The sequence below is a fragment of the Oncorhynchus masou genome, chromosome 19, assembly GCF_036934945.1.
Source record: "Oncorhynchus masou masou isolate Uvic2021 chromosome 19, UVic_Omas_1.1, whole genome shotgun sequence".
NCBI lineage: Eukaryota > Metazoa > Chordata > Actinopteri > Salmoniformes > Salmonidae > Oncorhynchus > Oncorhynchus masou.
Window position 1 is genome coordinate 40,970,952 of NC_088230.1, and position 12,976 is coordinate 40,983,927.

The following is a 12,976-nucleotide window of genomic DNA, read 5'->3' on the forward strand; positions in this document are numbered from 1 at the left end:
ATACTTTGTAGCGCCACCTTTTGCTGCAATTACAGCTGTAAGTCGCTTGGGGTATGTCTCTATCAGTTTTGCACATCGAGAGACTGAAATTTTCTCCCATTCCTTCTTGCAAAACAGCTCGAGCACAGTGAGGTTGGATGGAGAGCATTTGTGAACAGCAGTTTTCAGTTCTTTCCACAGATTCTCGATTGGACTCAGGTCTGGACTTTGACTTGGCCATTCTAACACCTGGATATGTTTATTTTTGAACCATTCCATTGTAGATTTTGCTTTATGTTTTGGATCATTGTCTTGTTGGAAGACAAATCTCCGTCCCAGTCTCAGGTCTTTTGCAGACTCCATCAGGTTTTCTTCCAGAATGGTCCTGTATTTGGCTCCATCCATCTTCCCATCAATTTTAACCATCTTCCCTGTCCCTGCTGAAGAAAAGCAGGCCCAAACCATGATGCTGCCACCACCATGTTTGACAGTGGGTATGGTGTGTTCAGGGTGATGAGCTGTGTTGCTTTTACGCCAAACATAACATTTTGCATTGTTGCCAAAAAGTTCAATTTTGGTTTCCTCTGACGAGAGCACCTTCTTCCACATGTTTGGTGTGTCTCCCAGGTGGCTCGTGACAAACTTTAAACAACACTTTTTATGGATATCTTTAAGAAATGGCTTTCTTCTTGCCACTCTTCCATAAAGGCCAGATTTGTGCAATATACGACTGATTGTTGTCCTATGGACAGAGTCTCCCACCTCAGCTGTAGATCTCTGCAGTTAATCCAGAGTGATCATGGGCCTCTTGGCTGCATCTCTGATCAGTCTTCTCCTTGTATGAGCTGAAAGTTTAGAGGGACGGCCAGGTCTTGGTAGATTTGTAGTGGTCTGATACTCCTTCCATTTCAATATTATCGCTTGCACAGTGCTTCTTGGGATGTTTAAAGCTTGGGAAATCTTTTTGTATCCAAATCCAGCTTTAAACCTCTTCACAACAGTATCTCGGACCTGCCTGGTGTGTTCCTTGTTCTTCATGATGCTCTCTGCGCTTTTAACGGACCTCTGAGACTATCACAGTGCAGGTGCATTTATACGGAGACTTGATTACACACAGGTGGATTGTATTTATCATCATTAGTCATTTAGGTCAACATTGGATCATTCAGAGATCCTCACTGAACTTCAGGAGAGAGTTTGCTGCACTGAAAGTAAAGGGGCTGAATAATTTTGCACGCCCAATTTTTCAGTTTTTGATTTGTTAAAAATGTTTGAAATATCTAATAGATGTCGTTCCACTTCATGATTGTGTCCCACTTGTTGTTGATTCTTCACAAAAAAATACAGTTTTGAAATGTGGCAAAAGGTCGCAAAGTTCAAGGGGGCCGAATACTTTCGCGAGGCACTGTATGTGACTTCTGAAGGTAATTGGTGGCACCAGATCTTCATAGTAAAGGGGGTTTAGCGGCTTCATAGTAAAGGGGGTGAATACATATGCACGCACCACTTTTCAGTTTTTTAAATTTTTTAGAACGATTTTGAAACAAGTCATTTTTAAAATTTCACTTCACCAATTTGGATTAATTTGTATATGTCCGTGACATGAAATCAAATAAAAATCAATTTAAATTACAGGTTGTAATGTAACAAAATAGGAAAAACGCCCAGGGGGTGAATACTTTTGGAAGGCCCTGTAAATAGCTGTTTGCAAGAAAAAATGTCATACACATATCAAATCTATAAATAAAAAATCTGAAATAGGCCTCCCGAGTTGCGCTGCGGGCTAAGGAACCGCTTGAGGTGCTTAAGGCGTCACTACAGACCCCGGTTCGATCTCAAGCTGTGTCATTACCGGCCGTGACCCGGGAGTCCCATAGGGCGGCGCACAATTGGCCCAGCATTGTCCAGGTTAGTTGAGGGCTTGGCCGTGGGGGGGATGGTTTGGTCATTGCGCTTTAATGACTCCTTGTGGTGGGCCGGGCGCCAGCAGGTTCATTTTGGTAGTCAGTTGAGCAGTGTTTCCTCAGACACATTGGTGCAGCTAGTTTCCGTGTTGAGTGAGCGGGTGTTAAGAAGTGCAGGTTTACGGGTCATGTTTCGGAAGACGCATGATTGTGAGCCCGTTGGGGAGTTGCTGCGATGAGACCAGATTGTTTTCATGAAATTGGGGAGAAAAAAAGTGGAAACTATATATAGATATAATCTGAAACATGATATGTTATGCACATGAAGGTACAAGCAATCATTATAAATTATTTTGTTCAACATTTTTCCCCATTTTTCTCCCCAATCTCGTGATATTCAATCGCTAGTAACAATCTTGTCTCATCACTCCCCAACAGGCTCGAGAAGCGAAGATCGAGACGTGTTCTTTGAAACCCTCCAAACCGTGGTGCTTGTTAACACATTGGGGCGGCAGGGTAGTCTAGTGGTTAGAGCGTTGGACTAGTAACCGGAAGGTTGCAAGTTCAAACCCCCGAGCTGACAAGGTACAAATCTGTCGTTCTGCCCCTGAACAGGCAGTTAACCCACTGTTCTGATAAAAAAAACATTTGTGGAAATAAGCTGTTGAACCGTCTATACAGGGTTCCATATTAGTTTCTAGAACATGTCTTTCAGAAGTAGATGGAATTCATCAAGGCTATATATCTCAATCCATAAACAAATATAGATTTATTTTCTGGTGCGCCTACATTTTGTTGTGCTTCTAACTTGTCCTACCAAATGCAAAACCTTAATTTAGAGCTCTGATTTGTGATGTAATTATTAATGTTGTGATGTCATCTGTTTACCCAGGAAGTACAATCCCCCTCCGCTGGAGGACAAGGTGACCAAGCTGAAGGTTACCATGGTAGCCTGGGATCGTCACGACAACACAGTCATCACCGCTGCCAACAACCTGACGCTCAAAGTCTGGAACTCTACCACCGGAAACCTCATCCACATATTGATGGTACAAACACACACACAGTTGTGGAAAAAGTACCCAATTGGGGCGCTGCTTCTTGTTACCAGTGGTGGAAAAAGTACCCAATTGGGGCTCTGCTTCTTGTTACCAGTGGTGGAAAAAGTACCCAATTGGGGCTCTGCTTCTTGTTACCAGTGGTGGAAAAAGTACCCAATTGGGGCTCTGCTTCTTGTTACCAGTGGTGGAAAAAGTACCCAATTGGGGCTCTGCTTCTTGTTACCAGTGGTGGAAAAAGTACCCAATTGGGGCTCTGCTTCTTGTTACCAGTGGTGGAAAAAGTACCCAATTGGGGCTCTGCTTCTTGTTAACAGTGGTGGAAAAAGTACCAAATTGGGGCTCTGCTTCTTGTGCTTGAGTACAAACAAAGATCCCTCAATAGAAAAGGACTCGAGTCAAATTAAAAGTCACCCAGTAAAATACTACTTGAGTAGAAGTATACAAGTATTTGGTTATAAATATACTTAAGTATCAAAAGTAAAAGTACGAATAATAAAAAAGTCCAAATATTAAGACTGCACAAATGTTATTTAAAAAAAAAAGTATTTATGAATAGCCAGCGGCACACCAAGTAACACTCAGACATCATTACAAACAAAGCATTTGCGTTTAGTGAGTCCTCCAGATCAGAGTCAGCAGAGATGAACAGGGATGTTCTCTGTTTAGTGAGTCCTCCAGATCAGAGTCAGCAGAGATGAACAGGGATGTTCTCTGTTTAGTGAGTCCTCCAGATCAGAGTCAGCAGAGATGAACAGGGATGTTCTCTGTTTAGTGAGTCCTCCAGATCAGAGTCAGCAGAGATGAACAGGGATGTTCTCTGTTTAGTGAGTCCTCCAGATCAGAGTCAGCAGAGATGAACAGGGATGTTCTCTGTTTAGTGAGTCCTCCAGATCAGAGTCAGCAGAGATGAACAGGGATGTTCTCTGTTTAGTGAGTCCTCCAGATCAGAGGCAGTAGGGATGACCAGGGATGTTCTCTGTTTAGTGAGTCCTCCAGATCAGAGCCAGTAGGGATGACCAGGGATGTTCTCTGTTTAGTGAGTCCTCCAGATCAGAGGCAGTAGGGATGACCAGGGATGTTCTCTGTTTAGTGAGTCCTCCAGATCAGAGGCAGTAGAGATGACCAGTGATGTTCTCTGTTTAGTGAGTCCTCCAGATCAGAGGCAGTAGTGATGACCAGGGATGTTCTCTGTTTAGTGAGTCCTCCAGATCAGAGCCAGTAGGGATGTTCTCTGTTTAGTGAGTCCTCCAGATCAGAGCCAGTAGGGATGACCAGGGATGTTCTCTGTTTAGTGAGTCCTCCAGATCAGAGTCAGCAGAGATGACCAGGGATGTTCTCTGTTTAGTGAGTCCTCCAGATCAGAGGCAATAGGGATGACCAGGGATGTTCTCTGTTTAGTGAGTCCTCCAGATCAGAGGCAGTAGGGATGACCAGGGATGTTCTCTGTTTAGTGAGTCCTCCAGATCAGAGGCAGTAGGGATGTTCTCTGTTTAGTGAGTCCTCCAGATCAGAGGCAGTCGGGATGACCAGGGATGTTCTCTGTTTAGTGAGTCCTCCAGATCAGAGGCAGTAGGGATGACCAGGGATGTTCTCTGTTTAGTGAGTCCTCCAGATCAGAGGCAGTAGGGATGACCAGGGATGTTCTCTGTTTAGTGAGTCCTCCAGATCAGAGGCAGTAGGGATTACCAGGGATGTTCTCTGTTTAGTGAGTCCTCCAGATCAGAGGCAGTAGGGATGACCAGGGATGTTCTCTGTTTAGTGAGTCCTCCAGGTCAGAGGCAGTAGGGATGACCAGGGATGTTCTCTGTTTAGTGAGTCCTCCAGATCAGAGGCAGTAGGGATGACCAGTGATGTTCTCTGTTTAGGGAGGACCAGGGATGTTCTCTGTTTAGGGAGGACCAGGGATGTTCTCTGTTTTTAAAAACATAAATAGTAAAGTACAGGTACCCCAGAAAACTACTTTAGTACATTACACCACTACACACACACACACACACACACACACACACACACACACACACACACACACACACACACACACACACACACACACACACACACACACACACACACACACACACACACACACACACACACACACACACACACTACTTTGATGGATTCATTTATTGATCGATCCCAGGGTCATGAGGACGAGGTGTTTGTCCTGGAGCCACACCCCTTTGACCCCCGCATCCTGTTCAGCGCCGGGCATGATGGGAATGCCATCGTCTGGGACCTGGCCCGAGGGGTCAAGATACGATCCTACTTCAACATGGTGAGACAGGGGGCAGGTGGGGTGTATTTATGATGGTTCTGGGTAAGGCTGTGCTGATACTGTCATATTCTTAATTGTATCCATTTTATCACACTTGATACTTGTAATCAGACTTACTCAGGTTCGGAAAACCCAGGAGTGCACTTATAGCATTGTTATGTTCCTTCATTACTGCTCTATCACTCAGAGAGCATCGTTATGTTCCTTCATTACTGCTCTATCACTCAGAGAGCATCGTTATGTTCCTTCATTACTGCTCTGTCACTCAGAGAGCATCGTTATGTTCCTTCATTACTGCTCTGTCACTCAGAGAGCATCGTTATGTTCCTTCATTACTGCTCTGTCACTCAGAGAGCATCGTTATGTTCCTTCATTACTGCTCTGTCACTCAGAGAGCATCGTTATGTTCCTTCATTACTGCTCTGTCAGTCAGAGAGCATCGTTATGTTCCTTCATTACTGCTCTGTCACTCAGAGAGCATCGTTATGTTCCTTCATTACTGCTCTGTCACTCAGAGAGCATCGTTATGTTCCTTCATTACTGCTCTGTCAGTCAGAGAGCATCGTTATGTTCCTTCATTACTGCTCTGTCAGTCAGAGAGCATCGTTATGTTCCTTCATTACTGCTCTGTCACTCAGAGAGCATCGTTATGTTCCTTCATTACTGCTCTGTCACTCAGAGAGCATCGTTATGTTCCTTCATTACTGCTCTGTCACTCAGAGAGCATCGTTATGTTCCTTCATTACTGCTCTGTCACTCAGAGAGCATCGTTATGTTCCTTCATTACTGCTCTGTCACTCAGAGAGCATCGTTATGTTCCTTCATTACTGCTCTGTCACTCAGAGAGCATCGTTATGTTCCTTCATTACTGCTCTGTCACTCAGAGAGCATCGTTATGTTCCTTCATTACTGCTCTGTCACTCAGAGAGCATCGTTATGTTCCTTCATTACTGCTCTGTCACTCAGAGAGCATCGTTATGTTCCTTCATTACTGCTCTGTCAGTCAGAGAGCATCGTTATGTTCCTTCATTACTGCTCTGTCACTCAGAGAGCATCGTTATGTTCCTTCATTACTGCTCTGTCACTCAGAGAGCATCGTTATGTTCCTTCATTACTGATCTGTCACTCAGAGAGCATCGTTATGTTCCTTCATTACTGCTCTGTCACTCAGAGAGCATCGTTATGTTCCTTCATTACTGCTCTGTCAGTCAGAGAGCATCGTTATGTTCCTTCATTACTGCTCTGTCACTCAGAGAGCATCGTTATGTTCCTTCATTACTGCTCTGTCACTCAGAGAGCATCGTTATGTTCCTTCATTACTGCTCTGTCACTCAGAGAGCATCGTTATGTTCCTTCATTACTGCTCTGTCACTCAGAGAGCATCGTTATGTTCCTTCATTACTGCTCTGTCACTCAGAGAGCATCGTTATGTTCCTTCATTACTGCTCTGTCACTCAGAGAGCATCGTTATGTTCCTTCATTACTGCTCTATCAGTCAGAGAGCATCGTTATGTTCCTTCATTACTGCTCTGTCACTCAGAGAGCATCGTTATGTTCCTTCATTACTGCTCTGTCACTCAGAGAGCATCGTTATGTTCCTTCATTACTGCTCTGTCACTCAGAGAGCATCGTTATGTTCCTTCATTACTGCTCTGTCAGTCAGAGAGCATCGTTATGTTCCTTCATTACTGCTCTGTCAGTCAGAGAGCATCGTTATGTTCCTTCATTACTGCTCTGTCACTCAGAGAGCATCGTTATGTTCCTTCATTACTGCTCTGTCAGTCAGAGAGCATCGTTATGTTCCTTCATTACTGCTCTGTCACTCAGAGAGCATCGTTATGTTCCTTCATTACTGCTCTGTCACTCAGAGAGCATCGTTATGTTCCTTCATTACTGCTCTGTCACTCAGAGCATCGTTATGTTCCTTCATTACTGCTCTATCAGTCAGAGAGCATCGTTATGTTCCTTCATTACTGCTCTGTCACTCAGAGAGCATCGTTATGTTCCTTCAATGAGAGCAGCGCTTTGTTCTAATCCAATCGTTGCATCAGGCTCAACTGATACCCTGTTTCTTCACAGACCGAAGAACGAGCCAAAAGTAGATTGGAGCGCGCAGCGCTTCACACTGTTTGAGTGAAAGAGAGATGCATGCTGGTGTCTGAAAATTCTTTTTTTTTCCCCGATGACAGACATTTACAATAATCATAATGATCCTTATCCGTTAAAATGCTTGTTTTGTCCGAGTACTCGGCACACCCCTAACCAGTGTTGTAGTGGAGGGTAAACTCACGGTACCACCCTCTAACCAGTGGTCTAGTGGAGGGTAAACTCACGGTAACACCCTCTAACCAGTGGTCTAGTGGAGGCTAAACTCACGGTAACACCCTCTAACCAGTGGTCTAGTGGAGGGTAAACTCACGGTACCACCCTCTAACCAGTGGTCTAGTGGAGGGTAAACTCACGGTAACACCCTCTAACCAGTGGTCTAGTGGAGGGTAAACTCACGGTAACACCCTCTAACCAGTGGTCTAGTGGAGGGTAAACTCACGGTAACACCCTCTAACCAGTGGTCTAGTGGAGGGTAAACTCACAGTACCACCCTCTAACCAGTGGTCTAGTGGAGGGTAAACTCACGGTAACACCCTCTAACCAGTGGTCTAGTGGAGGGTAAACTCACGGTACCACCCTCTAACCAGTGGTCTAGTGGAGGGTAAACTCACGGTAACACCTCTAACCAGTGGTCTAGTGGAGGGTAAACTCACGGTAACACCCTCTAACCAGTGGTCTAGTGGAGGTAAACTCACGGTAACACCCTCTAACCAGTGGTCTAGTGGAGGGTAAACTCATGGGGTAACATTTGACTAACCAGTGGTCTAGTGGAGGGTAAACTCACGGTAACACCCTCTAACCAGTGGTCTAGTGAAGGGTAAACTCACGGTAACACCCTCTAACCAGTGTTGTAGTGGAGGGTAAACTCACGGTAACACCCTTTTTATTTTTGCACAAGACATAAAAAATGCATTGAAAATAAAGGGAGCTTTTCTTTATTCAGTGTGAATGGTGATCAGTGTTTATTCATTGATGGTAACCACTCTACATTTTCCAGATTGAAGGTCAAGGCCATGGGGCGGTATTTGACTGTAAGTGTAGTTCTGATGGACAGCACTTTGCTGCTACAGACTCACATGGTCACCTGCTCATCTTCGGCTTCGGTTCCAGCAGCAAGTATGACAAGGTACACACTAGGAGTCTACTACTCCTATACTATATTACTACTACAATACTATAACACTACTACTCCTATACTATATTACTACTACAATACTATAACACTACTACTCCTATACTATATTACTACTACAATACTATAACACTACTACTCCTATACTATATTACTACTGCAATACTATAACACTACTACTACTATACTATATTACTACTACAATACTATAACACTACTACTACTCCTATACTATATTACTACTACAATACTATTACACTACTACTCCTATACTATATTACTACTACAATATTATAAAACCACTACTACTATACCATATTACTACTACAATACTATAACATTACTACAACTATACTATATTACTACTACAATACTATAACACTACTACTACTATACTATATCACTACTACAATATTATAACACTACTACTACTATACTATATTACTACTACAATATTATAACACTACTACAATACTATATTACTACTACAATACTATTACACTACTACTCCTATACTATATTACTACTACAATATTATAAAACTACTACTACTATACCATATTACTACTACAATACTATAACATTACTACAACTATACTATATTACTACTACAATACTATAACACTACTACTACTATACTATATTAGTACTACAATATTATAACACTACTACTCCTATACTATATTACTACTACAATACTATAACACTACTTCTACTATACTATATTACTACTGCAATATTATAACACTACTACTACTATACTATATTACTACTACAATATTATAACACTACTACTACTATACTATATTACTACTACAATATTATAACACTACTACAATACTATATTACTACTACAATACTATAACACTACTACTACTATACTATATTACTACTACAATATCATAACACTACTACTACCACTACTACTACTATAATACTACTCCTATACTATATTACTACTATAATACTATAACACTACTACTACCACTACTACTATAATACTACTCCTATGCTATATTACTACTACGATACTATAACACTACTACTTCTACTACAATACTGTTTGAACTACTAACTAGAACTTCTACTCCTATACTATATTACTACTGCAATACTATAACACTACTACTACTATAATACTACTTATTCTACTACTACTACTTCTACTACAATACTGCTAGACCTACTAACTAGAACTACTTCTCCTATACTATATTACTACTACAATACTATAACACTACTACTACTAAAATTCTACTCCTATACTATATTACTACTACAATACTATAACACTGCTACTACTACTACTACTACTACTACAATACTGCTAGAACTACTAATTAGAACTACTACTCCTATACTATATTACTACTACAAAACTATAACACTACTACTACTACTACTACTACTACTACTACTACTACTACTACTACTACTATAATACTACTTATTCTACTACTACTACTACTACTACAATACTGCTTGAACTACTAACTAGAACTACTACTCCTATGCTATATTACTACTACAATACTATAACACTACTACTACTACTACTACAAAAATACTATAACACTACTACTACTAAAATACTGCTTCTACTTCTACTACTACTACAATACTGCTAGAACTACTAACTCGACCTACTACTCCTATGCTATATTACTACTACAATACTATAACACTACTACTACTATAATACCACTTCTACTACTACAATACTATAACACTACTACTACTAAAATACTACTACTACTACTACAATACTGCTAGAACTACTAACTAGAACTACTACTCCTATATTACAATTTTACTACTATACTACTACTATACTGCTACTGCTATACTCCTATAATACTATACCACTACCACTATTACCACTACTGCTGCTGCTACTACTACTGCTACTATACTACTGCTACTATAACACTACTACTACTACTACTACTACTACTACTACTACTACTACATTACTTTACCACTACTACTACTAATATTACTACTATATTACAATACTGCTGCTACTACTACTACTACTACTACTACTACTACTACTACTACTACATTACTTTACCACTACTACTACTAATATTACTACTATATTACAATACTGCTGCTACTACTACTACTACTACTACTACATTACTTTACCACTACTACTACTAATATTACTACTATATTACAATACTGCTACTACTACTACTATTACTACCAGTAGCACTACTAATCCTATATTATGATCGTACTACTACACTATGCTCTACTATTACTACTACTCCATACTACTTCCACGATACTGTACTACTACTGCGACTATTACGATACTATACTACTAATACGTCTACTGCTACGATACTCTGCTACTACTACTGCTACTATGATACTATACTACTATGGTGCTATTACTACCACTACTACTATCCTACTACTACTACTACAATACTATACTACTGATACTACTTCAACTGCTACTATGATACTATACTACTTCGACTACTACGCTACTATACTACTTTTAGTATTACAATACTGCACAACTACTATTATACTATACTACGATACTACTATGGTACTATGATTCTATACTACTACCACTACTACTATACAATTTCTACTCTTGCTACTGTACTACAATACTACTACTACAGCTACATCTACTACAATACAATACCAGTTCTACTACTACCACTACTAATTTGATATTATACCACTACTTCCACTACTACTGTGATACTCTACTACTACTACGCTACGATATTAATATTACTACTGCGATACCATACTGCTACTACTACTATACAACAACTCATATGACTACTGCGATACCATACTACTACTACTACTACTATAATACTATGTTACTTGTACTACTACTATGCTACTATACTACTACTAGTGCAACTACTTGTACAATAATACACTAATACTACTGCTATGATATTATACTGCTTTTACTGCTACTACTGTCATACTACTATGATAATTTACTACTACTACAATGTTGTTCTACTACTACGACTATTAAGATACTATACTACTAATACGTCTACTGCTATGATACTGTACTACTACAACTACTATGATACTATAGTACTACTATACTCTACTTCTACTACTACTACTACGGTACTATGCTACTACTACAATACTATACTACTTCCACTACACTATTACTACTACTACTGCTATGGCACTATACTACTTAAACTACTATGATACTGCACTACTACTATGATACTATACTATGCTACAACTACTAGCATAGGGTCCTGTGTGGCTCAGTCGGTAGAGCATGGCGCTTGCAACGCCAAGCGTCGTGGGTTCGATTCCCGCTGGGGCCACCCATATGTAAAAGTAGTGGCCCCAGCCGACTTGTAAGTCGCTTTGGACAAAAGCGTCTGCTAAATGGGATATATTATTTATTATTACTACAATACTGTTCTACTACTACTACTAGTATTGCTACTGTACTATAATACCACTGCTATTACTACTACACTACTATACAACTAATACTATACTACTTCTATGACTACTGAACTATACTACTACTACTACTACAATATTTTACTACTACTACTACTATTACTACTACTGCCTTAATATTATACTACTACCGTAATATGTTAATTCTACCACTATACTACAATATTACTACTACTATTATGGCTACTATGGATGTCAGAAGGTGAATTCACCAATTTGTAAGTCGCTCTGGATAAGAGCGTCTGCTAAATGACTAAAATGTAAATGTAAAATGCTATACTACTACTACTATACTACAACTACTATGACCCCCAAGTTACTCTACTACTACTACTAATACTACTAGCGCTACTACTACTACTACTACTACTACTACTGCAACTACTACTACTACTACTGCTGCTACTACTACTACTACGACTAATACTACTACTAATAGCATTACTACTACTACTGCTACTACTACTACTACTAGCACTACTACTACTACGACTACGACTACTACCACTACTACTACTGCTACTACTACTACTACTACTACCAATACTACTAGCACTACTACTACTACTACTACTAATGATAGTACTACTACTACTACCACTACTAATACTACTACTACTACTACTACTACTACTACTACTACTACTAGCGCTACTACTACTAATACTACTACTGCTACTACTACTACTACCACCAATACTACTACTACTGCTATTCTACTACTACTACTAGCACTACTACTACTACTACTACTGCTACTACTACTACTACTACTACTTGCACTACTACTACTACTAATACTACTACTACAATGGTTCTGCTACTACTAGCACTACTACTACTATGATACTATACTATTATGATACTGTTACTATACAATTATGGTATTATGTTACTATTACTACTATACTACGACAATAATATGCTACTTCTACAACTGCTACTGCTATACTACTGCTATACTACTGCAAGACTACTATGATACTATACTGCTTCTACTATTAGTATAGTAGTCTGCAACCTTGTT

At 40.1% G+C, this 12,976-nt stretch overlaps 1 protein-coding gene across 1 annotated transcript in view; it reads left to right on the plus strand.

Annotated features, from left to right (window-relative positions):
* The window catches only part of phip (pleckstrin homology domain interacting protein), a 140,190-nt gene that overhangs the window by 57,450 nt on the left and 69,764 nt on the right, over positions 1–12,976 (plus strand). The window contains exons 15-17 of the mRNA XM_064925811.1: positions 2,776–2,932; positions 5,088–5,222; positions 8,329–8,457. Of these exons, the coding sequence (XP_064781883.1) occupies positions 2,776–2,932; positions 5,088–5,222; positions 8,329–8,457 (421 nt within the window). The remainder of the gene's footprint in view (positions 1–2,775; positions 2,933–5,087; positions 5,223–8,328; positions 8,458–12,976) is intronic.